The following is a 20,618-nucleotide window of genomic DNA, read 5'->3' on the forward strand; positions in this document are numbered from 1 at the left end:
AAGGAGCAGTGGGCTGGTTAGGGATGTCAGGTGGCTGTTTAGGAGGCAACAGAGGCCTTGAGGCATCGCATCAGGAGTGGGTGCTGTGAGGCCAAGTGACATGTAATCAACAGATCATTTGTTTGCAGACTTCTCATCTGCCAGATGTTTGCATCAGAACTTTAAATCAAGCAAAACTAGATGTGAAAGTCACTCCGGGCTTGCAAAAGGGAATCACAGAAAGTCATTCTGTTACACTTTTGAAACAATAAAACAATAACTAATGAACTCCCCTTTGCATTGGTGGAGTGCCTTTAATCTGAGGACATAAAGATGCTTAGAAACACGAGGAAGAACAAAACTTTAGGCCTGTATTTTCAGTTACTGGACCCTTAAGGGTGGTTGCTGAAAAGTCAGACTTTTGGCCCCTGGTACTCAAAGCAAGAATTGCATCTGGCTCCAGGTGAGGCCAGTGCAGCCTATGAGCTCCCAGCACCTTTTCAGGCTGGCTGGCTATACTGCGGAGCCCATGAGACAGCCACTAAAATTAATTTACAAAAGGAAAAAAGGGGTGGGTGGACACAGATGAGAGAAAGGATTAAAACCAAGTGACTTGCCTAGTATCAGCGTCTGAGTCAGGAAGAGAGGCCTGCTCTCGCCTCTGCCATTCCCTGCTGCAGAACCATGCTGAAAGCAAGTAAACAGTTGGGCAACTTTCACCTGGCAGGCAAATCATCCGCCACAGCAGCATGTTACATGCGAAACCTCAGAGGCACATCCTGTGCCCCAGGGACTTAAAACAAACACAAAAGAACAACAGAGCTGCCTGCCCACAGTGTGAAGTTCACTTCTCATTTTACATGGGGAACCAGCACGCTTTTATTTCTCTTGAGCTAGGAAGCCATTCCCATGAAGAAACCATGGGACGAAGCTAGGAAAGGGAATATTGGTTACAGCATTTTATCAAGAGCTGATGAAGCACAGAGGCTTCTAATCCTATAGAGCCATGTCAGTTGTTTCCCTCTAATTCCTTCTGTACAAAGCCATTTTCCCTTCATTTCTTCTTATTGCTTGAGCTCCCCTTGGGAAAGCCCAGCTCCTAGGAGGCCTTTTCCTCTCTGTCCCCACTGCTCCTTGTGCAGTCAACGACTACTGTCACTGCTAGGCAGCTTCTAATAGGAACTGAAGAGTGATTTCAAATGGAAATTCAGGGAAAAAAACCAGCAAGGAGAGTCCCCTGGAATATTAAGGCCCCTGTTGGACTGGCAAGGCTGTGGTAATAGAGGAAGTCAGGTCCTCAGTTTAACTTTGAGTAGGGCTAGTCAGTAAATTCCATTAAAAAAAAAAACTTCCCTGCCCTCTTACACTGAAACAAGTTTTCAAAAGAAAATTTGTGATAGGAGTATATTTTTCTCAAAAAATCATCAACTTTCTGATAGGAAAATCTGTTTGCTTGTTTTGTTGCAGGCCACAACATTTCACTTTCTTCTTAGTTTCTAACAAAGGCTCGTCCTTTTTAGCAACAAAAGGCTGCCGTTATTCCTCTTAGATTTTTGCTTTGCGTCAGGTTCAGTCAGAGGCTCTCCCCAAATAAGAGTTACCACAGCAATGACGACACCACAACATAAAGTTTGCCCATTTCATGAATGGGCCAAGTTTTTATTTCTCTTCATCACAAAATTCATCTCACATTTGTTTTACACACTGTTGGTTGCTGTGTTACGGGACATATCACCATGTACCAGATACTTTACTCTTACAGAAGTATTTTTTAATGGATATGGAAATTTCTGTTGGCTGAATTTTAGAACAACAGCAAAAAAAAGTATCATCTTCAGCTGCATAGCAAATATGGATCAAAAATTTAACACCATATCAGATCACGAGCATAAAATACCCCACCATAAATAAAATTCATTGTACAAAATAACTCAAGCAGCTCTTCATACAAATATGGTACATTTGACAAGAGTTTCTCAGAATATTTTCTTTTTTACACCTTCAATTCTTTTCTCTTTTTTTTCTCAAATACACATGAACCTACTGGACTGGAGTAACACAGGAGAAAAAGGACTAACATTGTTCAATCCTAATAACAAGTGCTGCCAGGGTTAAAAAGGAAAACCACTGAAGTGCAGAATTTGAACTAGTCTGCTTCCCTTTTCTATCGTATCATTGAAAGTCCAGCGTAGCATCACCCTTGACCGGCACGTGCACTGCAAATAGTCCCATTTTATAATGTTAAGGCCAGAGGGGCCATGATAATAATCTAGTCTGATTTCATTCATTTTACAGAACATGTTTTTTTTCCCCTGTAATTCCTGTATTGAGCCAACAACTTGTCTTTGAAGTAGGCGTTCCAAGTGGCAGTTGGTAAATCCCAGGGAGCTTGCAGACTACTTCAGAGCAATCAGGAAAATGTAGGTAAAAAAGCAAGCGCGAGGTCAGTTGACCTAAACTATCTGTACAGGGGTCCTTGACTCCTTGGGAAAAATTAGGGGTCCGCAGATTGTAAAAGGCTGAAAATCACGGGACTAGAGCATATCTGCACAAAGACATGCAAACTTGGCAAAGAGTCTGCAAGCGTGGAGAACTGACCACACACCTTGCCAATCCATGACCATTGACCTCTACTGTTACAGATTTGATCCCTGTTTTCTATTAACATTTGTTACATTAAAAAAGGATATGAAGGAAAAAAAATCCATTTCACCGAGTTCTTTACAGACCTAGACTTGAACCTCTTTCTCATATACAGTCAAGGAGGATTAGCGAACTGAAGCTAAAGAATATTTGAATCATTAGATAATAAAAGGACAATAACATCAAATCTCAGAAATGAAGACCATAAGATTATTTCTAGCTGATACCTCATACTACTTGAGTGACAAGGCAAAACATCTGCATACACTCTGCAGCCAAAACCACTTTACATCTTGTTCATGCACTTTGGACATTTTGCTCAAAACATTTCATCCCTTCGAATCTGAAGGGGTGCGTTTTGCCAGCAAATCTGAGGGCAACAAACAGATTTCATTGACTTACTCTGTTTAAGTACACCCAACTGTGTTTCCCAGGTTTTCAGAGAACTATTATGACAGAACTACAGTAAAAGAATGCAAAGCGATATTCATGCTTAGGTAAAATATCTCATGCCTCACTCCAAGCCTAAACACATGAAAGCAGGCATTTAAATTCACCTTATTATCACCTATTTTGTCTAGGTAGCTGAGACTGGGCTGTGCGGTGCAGTTCAGCCTTCAGTATTAACTTCTTGCTCATGCTGGTTTCTGACAAGGCTCCAACACCCCATAACGTGTCAGACATAGTGGGATATTTAATTTGTGCTGTGCCCAGAGGTGGCTCTGAGAGCCAGACAGGGACTTGTGCCACCTTTTCTGCAACACTTGCATACCAAAATAACAAGCACTTACTATTTAGGTCAGGAAAAATAGGATCTTAGTAGGATCTATTTTCCTCATATCTGGTTTTCCACAAAAAATAAAGTGCTTGATTCTCCTCTCCCTTTTAAAAAATATATCTCTGTAGATCCCCCGACTCCAGTAGTTTCAGCAGTGTAGAAGTGTTGGAAAACCAGAACTGACATCCTTAGTGAAGGAGTAAACGTAGAACGGAGCCCTTCGATGTAGCTGGATCCAAATGCTCCTCTGCTGCTTGTCCTCACGACAAGAAGGAAATGATTTCACCTTCCCAGGCTTGGTCCTTCTCCCGCCACTCAAAGATTTCAGCCAGAATTCCTGAGATTTTATTTTACCTTCAGGTAACTGTGCTGCAGAATTTTCTCATCGCAGTTTAAATGTCTGTCTCAGAAATTAACAGAAACTCAAGATGTAAAGCACTTTTCCTCTGTGGATATATTGATTATCAAGGAAATAGGTGCAAGCTTCTGGGAAAGCAAAGTTATCTCATACAGCATGATCTCCTCTTGCTAATACTACAGTGCTGGCTGCTGTTTCCTAAAACCAAATTTTCCAGCTGGGACATTTCACATAATTAATTATGCATTATCCCCGAGAGAATAAATGCCCAGGCTCTGTCTTTTTTACACCTGTACTAGCATGCAGTTTACAAGGCATGATAAAATGCATGACAGGAATATATGTTATCGCATCTGTACACCACAACAGCAATTATCTGCTATGACCTGATTAAAATTGAGACGTTAAAACTTCTTGCAGTAGTGAGGCTAGCCTCGTTTTCTCTTGGTGTCTACGGTTTGGTCTCCTTCAACTTCAGGCATAAGCTTTTGTATCACTTCATTGACATTATTGTGGGGAAGCAGGGAAGACAGTGAACTGTACAATCCTTCTTGAAGCTTGCATTGAATTTGCTTTCAGTATCCAAGGATATCAGATGAGCTGAGCTGGAGAAGAAAATAGACTTCGATGTTCCCTCAGAATGCCTTTGAGCCTGGAAAATGCTGGGTTTTTAAATGCTCTAATCCCATATTTTACCCTCTTCTAAAGAATTATGTCATTTCTGAGTGTGCTGGAGTTTATTACTGCCTGCTGAAAAATCCTCATTTTCTGAAAAAAGATAGTTGGAGCCTGTGCCACTAGGAATTCATCTCGAACAAGGTAAAACGACATCCCCGCTCTCCTCCTTGCCTTGAGGTCAAATATCACATATGTACCAGTTGCCTCCTGTCAGGATCAGCGATTATTCTCCTCCAGCCAAATTAATATGCTCAAGAGCATATTCAGGTGAGGGTGGACTCTTCTGCACTCATTAAGAAATCTTGTTGACACCATGGAAGATATAACTTCAGGGGAGAACCCTTTGACTTAAAATAGGTGCATGTCCCATAGCAAGGAAAAAGCCATGGTATTTTTCCTTCCCCCAGCTCACTGAAATGCTGAAGAGTTATTCGGCAACTAGATTATTGCTGTTCTGAAACCCATGTGTCAAAACTCCCTGTAACAGATGCTGGAAAGGCAGGTGGCTCATCAGGCAGAACAAAGCTGGCCTCAACCTGGGTCATGCAGGAATCTAAGACCAGACCGGCACGGCTTTCCTTCTCTGCTCGGATTGTTTGGTCCTCAGGGTGCTGTGATAGGTGAAAACGTGCCTTCATGCCCCTTTTCCTCCAAAGGGCAAGTCAGGGTTTGTCTTCAAACCCTGCTCCCCCGTGGCTGGTGGCATGCGTCACAGGGGGGGGATCCATTTGCCCCATTGCTTCTGCGGTGGGAAAGGGCTTCCAGTGCTCTGGAAACAAGTAACTCTGACCGGAACCCCACACCTAGAACTGTAATATGGCTTCAAACATAGCTTGACTGGATGAATCGCAGGGAAAAAACAGACCACTTCATGGAAGAAAAGCACATTTTGCCCACCCACCCCCAAGTTTTAAAGCTACAATAAAACCAATCACAGGGATGTTACAGAACATGCACTCAAACAGGGCCAGATAGGAAGATGTGTCCTTGTGTGCATTAGGTATACCTAGTCTTCCTTTGTTGCCAGATCTCACACCATCAAGTTGACCCCTCCCAGTCGTTCTGGGTTCAGTCTCTCCTCCCTTTCCAACCCAGAAGGGGTAGTGTCCACACTAGCAGGTGGTGGCCAGGGACTGGTGGATTGGGGGCTGGAAGCAGCGCACGTGCTCCACTGTGGAACTGTCCGTCTCCACCGACTTCATGTACTTGTTCAGGATGGCAAAAATCTCGTTGTTCAGGATCTGATACTTCCTAATCCTGTCAGCCATCTTCTTCAAGGGCTGGACGGATGGTAAGGGAGAAGAACAGCAGATGAAGGGAGAGAATCTTATGTTATTTCACCAGACAGAAAGTATCAGTACCTCTGCCCTGCTGCTAAGAAACCTCTGCTAAATTGAGGCAGCTATAACACGCATTACAGTTCCACTTAGCACCTCCCAGGCACTGGTGACTCACTTCATTTTAGGGTCTGATGACTCAAGACAGAGCATTAACAAGGTCAGTGAGTGGCCCTTCGTTAACCCATCTGAAGTCTAGACTTAGTAGACTTCCAACTGTTTACCGACAAAGCCACTGAGACCCCAGGATGGTTAGTAGAAATTTCAGCTTCTCTGCCCTAGCTTCCCAACCCCAGGAAGAAGAGAAGAGCTTCAGGAGAAAAAAAGATTAAATTGTCAAGCCAATTAAAACCTTGGCCTCTCTGCTGAGACTGCAGACGGAAATTGCATAGTGAGAGTATCCAGTCTGAATAAGGTAACACCAGATATGTTAATGATTTATAAGTCTGGACAAGGGCAAGACAGAAAACAGAGAGAGTACAGTGGGCTGGTTCAGGTCCTTCGGGACCTTACCATTCACTTACCACATTTTTTATGATTTCATCCTTCCCATCCTGCCTTTGCACCTTCAGCAGGTGGTAGCAGAAGTCAAAGAGGTCAAAGCGACGTTGCTGTCCAAGAAGAACAATGATAGAGCAACCTGCCCAGTTCAGACCATCTCCAAAGCACTGCCTGGAGCAGGGAGAGGGTGATGGGATGGAGAGAGATGACAGCATATAGTTAGGTAAGAGTTGTCCTACTGCGGCGCCAGTAACTTTCCTTGGCGAATTCCTGGGAATATCAGATTCAGTCCTACTCCAAGAAAGTGGGTGTATACCTGAGAGAAAGTGAACTCAAAAGGAGATATAAGAATTACAGCAGGGTCAGGCTGTGCATGGTGCAATCACAGGATATAATGGTTGAGGAACTAGCCTGTGGCTTGGGTTCAAGTCCCATCCATCAGTTTCCTTCTGAATTTGACCTTGGGTATGTCACTTTACATTGCTATTTTTCCTTTTCTCTGAGTGCTCAGATGGAAAGCTCTTTGTGCATCTCTTTAGGTATGTGCACAACAAAGTTCTTTCCTCAAGTACCTAGGAACTGACATGATATAAATAACGAAAATGATGGATGAAGGGAAGAGTGGAAACACTCCATCGCATCTCTAAACCATTTCCCATAAAATGCTGGCTGAGAAACAGACCCTGTCTTAGCTCCACAGAAACAGAGGAAAACAGCAGAGCTGCACGCAAGTTAGGAATATTCTAATCAACAACTTATTGCACATTAGACCATGCTCCCCTTCCACTTCTCCACCAGCTGAGGCTATTGCTGTAGCTGAGGGCATCCTGGGGGCTTGCTGGCCCCGACTAGCTCATTAACTGTGCTAACAAGCAGAGCTGGCTGAGGAACACTCACTCTGCAGTGAACTCGTTTGTGCCCACGGGGATGCAGTACACAAACTGCATGGCACTCCAGAGTCGGTGAAATTCCACGCACTCGTCCACGTGCATGACCCCATTCGTAGGGGGTGGCCCACGCCAGATTGGGTCCTGCAGGTAGCTCCTAATTCGCGTCAGGATCACTTCGAACATGGACAACCCGCAGCACAACCGCTCCTTGGTCAGCAAGTCACCCTCCCGGGCAATGGCTATTTGCTGAGAATGAGGAAAAGCAAAGAAACAGAAGTCACAACGTGATACAGGCACACTCTCTTGTTGGGCTGAACTCTTCCTGGTCTCTCCCAGCTCTTTCAAAGTTAATGGCATATTCCATGCAAGGTCCAACTGTACCTCTGATGGTTGTTCCCACGGCACTCCCCACCACAGAATACTTATCCCTCAAATGGCAGAAGATGTAATATTGTGCTCAATTATATTTCACCAATCTAACAATCTTTTGAAATAACTGTATACGTCAGAACACAAAAGTTGAAGGCGTATCTCTGATCAGAAATACTGATCCTTAATTCTGCGAGTGTGCTGTTTTGTTATATTAGCATTACACAGCATTGCTGGGTTTAATTTCATTATTTGTACAGAGTAAGAAAATAAACCAGGAGAGAACAGGGACATTTTGCTTCCTAGGGCATTACCATCATCTCTTGAAAAGGCAGGCAAGTTGCGACTTTCTTAATTTCTTTTCTAATTAGGATTAAGAAGCTCTGAGGAAGACGTGAAGCCACCAGAACCTTAATACTGGAAAACCTGTGGTTTATAAGACAGTCAAATAATATTTTTTCCAGATGTGGAAGGTTTACATGTGTGGAGAATTTCTGTGGCATCCCCACTCAGATATACATGTACAAATCTGGAAAAGCTCCACTGGAATCACGGTCGAGTTTCTTTGGCTTTTACATCAGAGGAAACTGAAGAGAGCTTGACTTCGTTTCATCCCCATCACTCCCCCAAGGAAAATAAGGGTGTTTTAAACAAATAAGCAAGGGGGCCTTCCAGCCAGCAAGGGAGCACTGACCCTGCTTAGCTAACTGCCTGCGCCTTTTCAGCTGTATGATTCTGGAAGCGTGGAGTTTAACTGCCCTCGGGTCCTCTTAGCTGCCCCATTTCTTGCCACTTCCAGCTGCATTACTGACCTGTCCTTGCAGTGCTGCCAAAAGTAATACGGCAAACGAAGGCCAAGCGGTGTTAGTGTCGCGCACCTGGCTGTGAAGATAGGAGGCTCTGGGTCTGCCATACTCCCCTCTGTCAGACGAGCGACAGCCAAGGCGCTCTGTTCCCACAGACAAAGCATTTTACCCATCTGACTGTCCTGGCAGAGGCAGGCAGAGCAAATGGGGCATTCACTGACCCTACTGCCTATGCCGGGGGACTTCCTCTGGCTTTAGGTGATTTTGAAGCAGTTGCTCTGTTTCCAGCTATCCTTGTAATGCCTGTAGACACCCTGACTTAAATCGTGATGGGGGCTCAGTCTCTGATACAATGGGTAGGCACCTATCCTGGTCAGACGTTAAGGACATAAATTTTGATCCATTTACTTGGGCTTTCTTTATTCCACACTAAAAAAAATATGAATATGCATGTACACGCCCCTTTCGTGACTATTGCTTTATGCTGGCAGTAGCCTAAAGCATTTTTGTCTGGTAATTATTGAAATTAAAAATACTACAACTCCTATCTGAGAACTAAAATTAAATTAGTATCAAAAAATACCACAATTACAATTAAAAAAATAGAATAAAAAAATACTACAATTCCAAGGACATTCGAGGAACCTCAGCGCAATTAATGTTCAACTAATAGCAAACATAAAACGAAAGCTGAATTGCTGTACAGAGGCCAGATTTGATCTGGACTCTCCAGATTTGTTAAACTCAGGAATGATATCAGCTGAGTTTCACATGACCATTTCACAGTGCCAGTCCTTTACACGGGTGATGGTCTGGCTCTTGCAGGCTTACAGAGGAGTATTCAACTCAAATTGCAGTACGTTTACAGCAGAATAGCTTTTCTAGAAAGGCAAGGTAAAACAAGTTAAATTATCATATTGTGGACAGAAAATCACTGCATGCGCTTGTGTATGTTTGCTTAGCAACAAAAGATTTATTTTATCTAGTATATTTTTATAGGTAGCGGCTGCACACTTGCTTTTTCCTCACCTGCTCCAAACTCTTATGGGTACAGATTAGTATCTGTGCACACTAGTCTGTGATGGCAAAATGGGGACACAGCAGAAGTGTAGCCATTTCACATACAAAATCAAAAAATACCACGGCGTTAGCATTCCTGTTTGCTAACATATACTGATAGAACAAATATTATTTTCAAGGACAACCTAGTTTAAGGCTCTTAATATGTTGTTTCTGAAGAAATCTTAATCTAGAAAGGGACGCATCTGGCTTTCAAAGGACGTGGTACTACTCCTTTATACAAACTCACGGAGAGAATTTAGTTCTAAAGTTCATCATCGTAAAACCAGTCTTTGACATAGGACTACCGCTGTTGGTAGCATGGTAAAGGCAGCTGGAGGGCTCCTAGTCCCATGACAAGAACAGCCCCACAGTCCAGGGTTGCACTGACAGTGCTTTCGCGTGGAAGGAGCGCTTGGCAGGTGCATTGCTGATTTCCAAGGTCAGCAGAGGAAGGGTCCTATCCCGACAGACTGTCAAAGGATGCCAATATTGCTTGCTCAAGTCTACCTTCAATGGAAGGGCTCCCAATCCCTCCAGTGAAAGAATTAGATGGACCAAGCACTTCTGAAAACCCTCTGCTAAACTTCCTTACTCATCATTAAAAAGGGAGACGATTTAGACAATGAACCGCTCTGACGTCCTTGATTCTTTATGAACCACCTATCAAACAGCTACTTCTGGATTTCCAGTACAAATCAATTATTTAAAACATAACTACTGACAGTTTTCCTGTTGTTGCACAACCTCAGTTACGCCACTACCTCTTTTACAGCTTGTTAATTGACAAACTTGTAAGAGCCATACCCAAAGCCTGCAAAGACTGATGGAAAGATCCCCCCGTGACTTCAGAAGCCTCTGGCTCAGACCTTTCGCAGCATATTGATTATGTGAAATGCATAGTGCCACCTTTCGGGAAAGGCATCTAGCAGCCAACTTCTGCTAGGACTCTGGACAATTGCTATAAGGTGCTCATGTGTTCTGCAGGAAAAAACCCAATATGGCCTGTGTCCAAAACTGCATTTCCAGGAGCAAGCTAGAAGCTGTGGAGGCACCTATAGAAAGTGACCGTTGTGTTCGTTTACACCTGAGCTCAAAAAAGATCTGGAACTCAATTGTATCTATGTAATGAATGGGGAATAGTTTTACAGAAAGTTTACTTTTTAGTCAGATATGAAATACCTTTCGTTTTCATCATCATCATAACTATGGCAGGGACAAGCAACAAGTGGACTCTAATAGCAGATTTCAATGATGATTTTGCATGGAAAGAAGGAGAGAGAGAAAGACCAACACAAAGACACAAAAACACAGAGGTGAATTCTTTTTCTCAAATGTATCCTTTAAAAGGAAGCCAATGGGAAGTGAGAGACATATCTATGAAATAAGATGGAGCCCTCAGTTATCCAGCCAGTTGCTTTGTTTCATATGATTGCCAATGAAGCAAAGTTCAAAATGTCCTTGATCCATTAAAAAAAAAAAAAAGAAAACATTAATAACTTTCTGCCTGCCATAGATCTGTCACCTCACACAACTAAGTGTTCCACTCTGTCTACAGTAAATTACAGAAAAGGGGTATTTTAGTATCACTTAGTATTTTGAACAATTTTTATCCCATTAACCACACTAAGTTGGCAGTGGAAGTTTGGCTATTGATATCAATGCAGCTAGAAATTTGCCTATGATATTGATTGAATCTACTGAGATATTTTTGATAGCACTCGGTTTCTGCACAAAACAGATCTTTTTCTAGTTGAGATCCCACCTCAAGAAAGCACTTAAATGGAGCTGTAATTTTAAGCATGTGCTGAAGCTCTAAGCATATGTTAGGAGGGAAACCATTCTCAGATGTATTCCTTGACAGGGATGAGCTTAAAAGCGTACCACGCTGCAGTCTTAAATTGGGGTCCCCCAAAGTAACGGCAATTGATTAAGTCTGTGACGGCCCTGCAATGTTTCCCCCCAAACAATCCCAGCATTCTCCATCTTTTTAAAATGGAGATGAAAAAGGTTTTCAAAACTGCTCATGTTCAGAGCCGGCTCCTAGCACACTTGCCTTACAGCTCCCCTGCCAGCTCTCTAGACCAGAGGCAGTAATACATCATCCCTAAACCCACTCATAAATTTCCCTTCAAGATATCAGTGTCTGCTAGGGCAAGGATTTGAATTTTCTTGTCTGACTGACATTTCGAATGCAAGTAGGATCACTTCCCCAAGGCCAAAGAGGCCATCTGGGGACTGCTATGAATCTTCAACAGCCATCCCTTTCAATGAAATCCTTACCTGCGGAGTGCCCAGCCTCTCTATTAAGGGAACCAGGTGAAGTGGGGCATACTTGGCTTCGAGACGCTTCATGCGCACCTCCAAGCGTTCTCCTTCTGTCAAGCGAGCAGCAAACAGTGAAATGAGAGGAGGAAGTGGAAACCCGCAATTTCCGCCAAGTTTGCTCAGAGCTGCCCCCCAGCAACCATCCAATGAGACTTTGGATCAGTGAGTCAAACCAACAGCAAATGAGGGAACCAGTGATGCAGAGAAGGGAGGGATGTGCGATCGCAGTCTCAGCAGTAGCTTAATCACACATGTCCAAAAGCATGTTCCTATTACTCATCACTCCTGTTGAGATGGACATTTCATGCTGTCATTCTCCAAAGAGGCTGTGAAATGGCTTTAAAAACTGAAGGGAACCCCAAAACTGATTAAGGTTTCAATCTGTATACTAGGGTACAGAAAATGCATAGCTGACACACGTCTCCACCTGACTATTCACTATATCCATATATCTATTTCGAGGAGGAAAGCAGGGCCAGAACTAATTCTCAGCAGGAATGGGAGAGAAATGGCTTCTTGGCAGAGATCTCTGAGTCTGTCCACTGCTTCCTTCTCAGCTTCTTACCTTTGATGTAGACCCTGGGCAAAATATTTTGGAAGGGAGCAGCATGCAGCAAATCACAAACTTCTTCCTGGGACTGAGGCAGGAAGAAAGAAAGATAAAATAAGTTAAAAATGCCTATAGGGATTGACCTGTATGGCTCAGGGGCCTGGGCAACAATACAATGACTCATTCAAATCCAACCCAGTTCAGTAGTAACTCCAATGGTTCGAACCTAAATGAACTAAAGCGGGAACACCTCTGAACTTAAGCCAGGAAGTGCTGGTACTCCAGTACCACTAGAGCTGGAACTCTAGTAACTCACTTCCTGCCTGTACAAGGCCAGAGCTTTATATAAATGTTTTCTTTCTGGCCCACTCACTAACACTACAAGGAAGAGTGGTAAAGAACATGGAGATTTCAGTTTTATCCTGCCCTGTTTTTTCAGAGTGTGCCCAGGTGGAAATTAGTCTGGAGCTTCATTATTCTGGGATGTATATATGTCAAATATACTAATGTATGGTTCTATTACAAATAGATACGTAATATGTTGGCCTGAAATTATTTGGTTCTTCATATAGCAGTCACAGCCAGTACTATCAGAGCAGACTCCCAGTGTTGTAAGCACCAGGGAGAATAATACAGAAGTCCAGAGAGGAATAACATCATGAGATGCCACCTGAAAGTATGCATGCCAATGCACTAGAGAAAAAATAATCCCAAACACAGATGCACAAGGAGAGAAACCTAGAAATAGGAACGTGGAGACTGAGGAGTGATGGCTGACAGTACATTGTATACGAGTCTGCAATGGGAAACAGCAGCAAGAAAAACCAAAGCTTTTTAAACACAGAGGCATTGCATCACAACATGGCATTAGTTTGCTCCTACGAAACTCTAGTTCTAGGACATGCTTTCACTTCTGAATTTACCATAAAGACTTAGACATACTCGAGAGGAGGTTATGATAGAGCAGCAAAAGATATTTGGGGGCCAGATGGAATGACTCAGTCAGGTCTGTTTAGGATGCACTGGTGGACCCCTCATCTTCCAGCCAAGAGGTGGTGAACAGTACGTAGCATGGAGTTGCAGGAGGTTGTACTGGAGCCATGGATGCTGGCACGTGAGTGAGCTTGTGGAGTGCAGTTTGTGACACAGTGCTGGAGGGAAAGAAACAGCCCTGGGTCCCTCCATGGGCATAAAGATGCTGGTGCTTGCTACCAGAGTGGGCCCATTCTCTTTGTTATTTTGTTTGCAAAAGGCTTTTCCTTCCTCAATGAAAGTTTGTTCATTGCTCTTTCCCTCTGATAAAGTGAATATTTTCTCCATTTGTAGCCTGCATTCACCCAGTATTTGTCCTAGATTAGTTACACCATTAATAGATTTCCTCCTCAAGGTCCATTACCTGAGGGTAAAAATTACTCTCCGAAATTTAGTCACAGGCAACCCTTCATCCCTCAAATTTAAACAATAAAAGAGAGGTAGAAGGTAACATACCACTAACCTTCACTATTGCATTTCCTGCCAGCAAATACCACCAGCCTTAGATTAGACTGACAGCTATGAAGACAACTGCACCATAAAAGCAATTGCTTCCACTGCATAAAAGCTCCATTAAAGGGAAAATCTTGTTACATGATGGCTCTATGCATCTGACAGTCTTCCAGTGAGTGAGAACCAGTGCCCACTGAGTGCAAAACTACCTTATATTCTAAACCAATTTCTGTGTGGAAGAGCTTCGGCTGGCATGAAAAGTAGACACAGGGGGACTTAGATGGGCAACCTTCCTAAAGGGATCCCCAAATTCTCACCCCCCCCCCCAACTATTCTAAAATGCCATTATACTGCTGATGTACAGCTCCTAGGACAGGAGCGTTCAAATGAAGAAATACTAAAAGAAACTACCCTGTATTCTTTAAGTACCCGTTTAAAAGATGGGACAAAAAAGGCAAATGCAGTACATCCAGCATAAAATCCAACACTAAGAACAGCTGAGAGCAGTAACAGACACAAAAGGAGCAGAAACTGCCAGGATATAGTTTGCAACTCTAGTGTTTTTGTAAAATAAAGCCAAGCCGCTAAGTGATATACATCTCCCCAGATTTTTTAATCTTGTAACAATTACCGCTCATTGGAGGTGTGTGATGCACCATGCTAGCAACTGCAAGTCTTTGTCTGTCTGGGGGTAAAATGAAAGGGCACGGAAAGAAATATCCATTTTGAGGAAATGCAGAGATTTTCAGTTTTCCTTGTGCTCTATTCTTGGTTAAACTGAGAGTCCCTGAACTTTCTTCTGGTTTTACTCTGAGCAAAACTTTCTGGTTTTGCTCAGAAATCCCACCCTACACCGGAGAAGACTTTCTGAAAACAATTCTGGAAAAAGTGATACAACCCTGTCAAAACCATTATGACAGACCCTACGCATTTTTAATACAAAACGGTTTTGCTGGAAACGATTGGCTCTAGGCCAAGCTGTGAGATAAATTCACTATGAAATAAATTTGCTGTATGAAAAACTAGGAATTAAGATGATGTGTGGCACTGAGCCATGACCCCTAACAGGCCAGCTCACTTAAGTCAGAGAGGGCATCGCACAAGCTAAGAGGCTCAGACACTTGTGCAGTGGGCAATGCTGAATTGCAGCTCCAGCTAGGTCTTTGGTGAAGACAAGAAACATCACAGGATCAGCTGTTCTTCCGAGATTTCCTTCCTTTTGGATTGCTTTCTGGTTATTGATATTATAACCAATCAGTTATTCTCATTGCACTGGCACTCCAAAAGACCAATCAGAAGTTACAGCTCAAATCTAGTTCTCACTATATAAATTTATATGTATAAATATATATATATATATATATATATATAAAAAGATCCCTGCTGCAAATAGCTTACAGTCTAGAAATAAACCCCACTTGATTTTATTTCTGAAAGCACAAACATCGGAAAGCTCTGAGTCCAGATTTAAATCTAGATCTTCCAGTATTCAGATTCTCCCTCAGCAATCCCAGATGTCAGTGACTCAGTGCCAATGCACATCTTCCCCACATCCGTATGTGCCAGTGGTTCCCAATTACACAGCTCCACAGAGACCCAGAGCACACGAGAAGCCAGAAAGTAACATTTTCCAAACTCTTCTGCTTGAGAACCCACTTCTATTTATACTCTTGAGCTTACAATTTCAAGTATGGTCTGTTGATTCAGGGGATTTCACCTTACCAAAGCCTGCTCAATAAGAAGGCAGAAGAGAATGGCATTGCCCACTTCTCTAAGGCTCTGGAACACGTCGGTCTTCAGCTCTGCATACTCAATGATGTCCTTCAGCTGATGATGGAAAAACTCCAGGATTCCTTAAAAGACAAGGAAGGGCAGTCAGAGAAGGGAGAGCAAAATCGCTCTCCAATGACTTGGATAAAAAGACAAACAATGCCTCATTGTTTTCCTAATCATGAATTTTAACCTATGACTGCTAAGTGGCTAGATGGAGATTGCCACTGTGGAGAACTAGCATGCAGTGTCTCATCCTGCTTTCACTAATCCTTGGGAAATAAGGAGTAATTCATATGAAGTCACTGGATTTCCCAATCGGAAGAAAAAAGATCCAAGGCTGTAATGGATGCGTTTATGCTGGCCCATGTATACCAGTCAGAATCTCCCCATCCACCTCACCTAGAGACTGTAGTCATCCTGAAAAAAAAACTTTGCATCAGCTAAGTGGACCTTTTGAAAAATGACAATGAACCCATGAAAACAAAAGCTTACAAAATCTTGAAAATAAAACATAAGCTACCAAAAGACATTCCCTTATCAGTCATCTCTGTGTTCAAAGAGAAATTTCCATCCAACAGGCAATTTTACAGAAAAATTTCCTATATATGTTTCATTGGCAGTAGCAAAACACCGGAAAGTAGCACTCAGCACCACGTTAAGACTGTTAAGGGGCCAGGACTCAGTAATTAAAACTGTAAGACATCTTACACCACAGTGCAAATTTTGCTCCTGCTTCCATTTTCCTACAAGAAGGCTTCCCTTCAAAAGTGATCAGGAAAGCCTAAAGCAGCAGGAGCTTCAACAACATGAGTTGCCTTAAAAACAATACAAGTTCCCCCCCTATGTAATTCATTAGAAACCTTAGTGTCTTGTATTTTATCCTGTTTCAGAGATTCGAATCTCTCAGTTCTCTATCCTACTGCATTGTGCCAGTATTAGTTCTTCATCTTATCCTGCCTGGGCTGTATGCTGCTGCAGCATTTCAGATGCCAGTCTCTGTTCAATTAATAGTATGTGCCTGAGTAAATGCTGCACAAGTACGTGGGAGAGCTCTTGCTCAAACCAGTATCTGTCTCTCTGTAGCACCCACCTGGAGAGCCATATTCATGTCTTGGCAAGCGGCATATCTTGGGCATTACTTCTATCAGTGTTTTCACGTATTGCAGGATGGTGCCTTGTAACTGTCAGAGACAAAGGGAGATTAAACTGGAATGACGGCTTCTCCTGACATTGGATTTAAAAGAGTGGAGTTTGTGGACAGGTCCACATCTGACACAACAGGATGAAACTTTAATTGGGAGTTCAAGAAGAATTTGCTTAATTTGGATTTCACCCAAACATAAACTTCAGCCCAAGTGCATGGAGCTAGAGTGCTTTTACAGCTTTCTCCTGAGTGATAAAACACGGCTGCATGGATGCTCTGCTTCAAAATACAGCTGGGTATGTTTGCGTTGCTTGCAGCTGAAATGCAAATAAGGCTCAGTCTTAGATCCAGTAGGACTGGAGCTCCTAACACAAAAAACGTCTGACCAGAGCTGCCAAAAAAGTCATTCCAAAGCACAGGAAATACTCCTTCCACCTGAAGAATGATCACTAGATACTGAGAGGTTAAAAAGAAAAAATTACACATATGTAAAACAAACTTCCTCAATTCTGATGTTTTCAACTAATATGGACAAGAACAAACTATATTTCTTAGTTACAAACGCTTGCTGTCATTTGAGTTACATATTAGACGGGATTACACACTAAACAACTTAGCCAAAGACAGATCATCTTTGCTCTGAACGCTTTCTGATCTCACATACTACCTAGAGCATTTTCAACTAAGTGACACAAATTACATCTTCAGTAGCTACAGCTCTCTCTTTACTGTAGAGAAACTGGTCATACACTTGAGGTTTTCTGTTTTACATTGCTTTGTTAGACAAGTTCAAAATGACGTCATTGCAGGCAAAGAAGAATTTAAATATTTATAACGAATGAAAATCACCTCTCCAGTAAGGCAAGGTTTTTGGTAGAGAAACATGACCTGACAAATTACACACTTTTGCACACTCTCTCCCTGTTGTTAATGCTCTGTATTAATAATGCCGTTAGGGAGCACACAGGATGACTTCCCTGTGGATCACATATCTCTTCTGAAAGAGAGGAGAAAGCTACAAAGCAGATAGGGCTATTGGCAGGCTGACTTCAGATGAAGCTGATGAAAACAGACAAAATGGCTTGGATTAATAAGGACTCACCCATAGTGGGAATATTCTTTTAAAGATCCAAAAAAGTTAGTGCTATCAGTTTTGTTTCCCGCTCTCTACCTTGCAGTGGTTCTCCAGGGGTATGAAAATACCATGAGATAATGCTCTTGTGCTACTGCTGGGCATGAACTCTTGCCTAAAAGGTCCCCCAAACTGCAGCACAGGCAGTGCTGATGGTCAGCGAGGTCCACGTCCCACCCATTCACCTCTCAGTAACATTTAACAAAGTCGACTGTAAACTCCACCACACCCAAGTCTGGATGGCGTGTCAGAGTTAACACTTCAGGGTCAAACACTCCACAACCCCACTGAAATCAATGGAATTCCCTAAGAAATGGGGAATGGAAAGCCCTAAGAAATATCAGACCATTAATATAGGCGCTTCCGTATAGATACAGGAACACAAAAATATCCCAAATTTGAACACTCCAAACTAAGATCCAAAGTCCAGACTGCCCAGCCAACACCTCTCAAAGCACTGAGGTTTTCCCATCACCAGAATTACCAGGCTCTTGACGATCTTCAGCAGCTCTTCCATGACCACTGCGATCCCTTGGTAGCCAAGGAGCCTGCAGATTGTCTTAAAATGAGGTGGTCCCACAAAATTGCGGTAGGAGCTATAGATGTGACTGTAGGCAATATTGAGAGGCTGAGAAATTAGAAGCACAATGACAATTAGATAAGAGCATTTACAGGACCTGTAACTAATTTTCTTGTCATAGTTTTATGTTCTGTCATTTCAAATAGCTCTTAAGGAAGACAACGAAAAATAATAATGCCCATGATAAATTTCTTCTACTTCTTGTGGCAAACAGGAGATTGCTTTTCTTCCTACTTAGTCAAAGATATTCTAATCTCAACAAATTGTCATGTCACAAGGTTTATTATTCCACTTTCTACCAACACCACTTTTCATTTCAAAGGTAATTTACTTTCCCATACATTCCCCATCAAAGACTAGGTCTTTGCCTAGGTTCACTAGGTCTTTGCCTTTTCAAACCCAAATTCTTCTCTACTAAAACTAAAAGCTTTATACACAGGCAACAAGATAAAAGTTTTCTATTGGTATTTGCTTCAAATGAGTATTAAGACAAGTAGGAACTACAGCATCTGAACCTAAAAGCTGTTGGAAAAGAGAGAAAAAGTCCTTCCTGTGTGAGAAAAAAAAATCATTTCTGTGTCCTGTAAAGGCCTCTGTCAGCCTGTGTACTTAGCAGACATATACACGTGACTGCAAAAATTGCTACAACAGGACCCTGGCCCAGGGAGAATAGTACCAGGGGCTCTGTCCCCCAGACAACTTTCTCTTTAAGAGGAGAAAGCAGAAAGTCATTTCCAAGAACGTACTCTACTAGTGTTGCAATATTGTGTTATTGGAACGTCTATTGGATCCACTTGGTACAAAGAAAACAAAAGTAGGGAGAGTGTGATCTGCAGAAGACTGCAAATCAGTTTTAACTGAGACACTGCATGCTCAGCCCTGGCTCTGAAATAAAAACGTTCCCATCATGACTAAACCCTGGCAGAGAAAGGCTGTATTCTCCCCTCCCACCTTGTAATTACAACATTCACAGCTTCAATAAACAGCACCAAGTATATTCTTGAAAAGCCTTCTGGCACGTAGTGCCCCTTCCAGCAAGATGCAGATAAGTCCATTGGCTCAGGTTTACTAAAATATCTCTTTTAAACAAGGATAAGAAAATATATTCACTTGTATCCCAAATGCACTGCGTAAGGCTCGCTCCTTGTGTGAGCCCTGCATGCAAGAGGCATGCTGCATCCGCAGGTAGCGGGGAGCTTCCTCTCCTGCAGGGATTACGGAAGAGCACGTACTCCACAGGGGTCTCCTTCCCTGCCGGTAGTGGAGCTAGCCTGGGCCAAGACAACGGAGGGCCAGGACTGATGCACTAGAAGAGCACAAGAGGAAAGGGAGCAAGCACTGAAGTGGCAGAAGAGGACAAAATGGAGTATATCCTCAAACAGTGCTGCTTCTAACGACTGTAACACAGACAGTCTGAATGCTTCCATTGCCCTCTAATTCTAACCCACTCCCTCAAGATTTACTCTAACGTTTCGCGTGCTTAATAAGCTACAAAGTGAAGTCATCTAATAAGAAGCAGAAAAGTATTTTCTTATGCTCTCAGATACAGGATTCTTGCTGACTGATGTACTGATTGCTCCTGCATAGACTTGACAGTTGCTTTAATCAATTAATGAATTGTCCCTCATATTGTTATAGCCCAGTTGCTCAGCTCCAACAGTTCATTACCTACAATTATTCAGAGGCATTTTCTTAAAAGAGCTAGTGGAATGAAGATAAAAAGTTAGAAAGCCCCCTACTTTCTGTGTCTGGCCCTGGTAGATGAAAAAAGCCGGCAATACTATTATGCACAGAAAAGCTACTTTGAAGGCTTTAGAGTGTATTCAATCACAATGCGCATGAACTTTCTCTCCCATCAAAACTAGATAATAGGGCCCCACTTAAGTAAGGGCAAGAATTTAGAAAATATTTAGGCAGATAGAAGCCCATGTGGCACTTTCAAATGCTCTTTGGATGCCAACTCCATTTAAGAGAATTGCTTTTGAATATTGTGCTTAGGTTTCTATCTACATCTTTAGACATCCAAGTCTTCTCAAAAATTTGTTTATTAGAGGCTAATTCAAAGCCACAAGATACACACTGATATGAATGGAAAACAGCAATAGCTTATGTTGTCAAAAGCGCATCTATTTAAAAACTAGGTGACACCCAGCCTGTAACTATTGCCAAACTGCTCTGATACAATCATCCCAGATCCAAGCCAATAAACTGTTAAGGCCCCAACAGAG

At 42.5% G+C, this 20,618-nt stretch overlaps 1 protein-coding gene across 6 annotated transcripts in view; it reads right to left on the minus strand.

Annotated features, from left to right (window-relative positions):
• Window positions 1-1,604: 1,604 nt before the first annotated feature.
• The window catches only part of CYFIP2 (cytoplasmic FMR1 interacting protein 2), a 60,373-nt gene continuing 41,359 nt past the window's right edge, over window positions 1,605-20,618 (minus strand). For 5 of the 6 annotated variants that reach the window (XM_009685668.2, XM_068959229.1, XM_068959227.1 and 2 more), the window contains exons 24-31: window positions 18,295-18,438; window positions 16,625-16,715; window positions 15,484-15,614; window positions 12,292-12,364; window positions 11,682-11,776; window positions 7,172-7,410; window positions 6,298-6,445; window positions 1,605-5,716 (exon numbers count right to left, since the gene is read on the minus strand). In XM_009685668.2, the coding sequence (XP_009683963.1) occupies window positions 5,549-5,716; window positions 6,298-6,445; window positions 7,172-7,410; window positions 11,682-11,776; window positions 12,292-12,364; window positions 15,484-15,614; window positions 16,625-16,715; window positions 18,295-18,438 (1,089 nt within the window). In that variant the 3' untranslated portion in view covers window positions 1,605-5,548. The remainder of the gene's footprint in view (window positions 5,717-6,297; window positions 6,446-7,171; window positions 7,411-11,681; window positions 11,777-12,291; window positions 12,365-15,483; window positions 15,615-16,624; window positions 16,716-18,294; window positions 18,439-20,618) is intronic. The other variant, XM_068959230.1, reaches the window with a different exon arrangement.

This window comes from Struthio camelus, chromosome 13 (genome assembly GCF_040807025.1).
Source record: "Struthio camelus isolate bStrCam1 chromosome 13, bStrCam1.hap1, whole genome shotgun sequence".
NCBI lineage: Eukaryota > Metazoa > Chordata > Aves > Struthioniformes > Struthionidae > Struthio > Struthio camelus.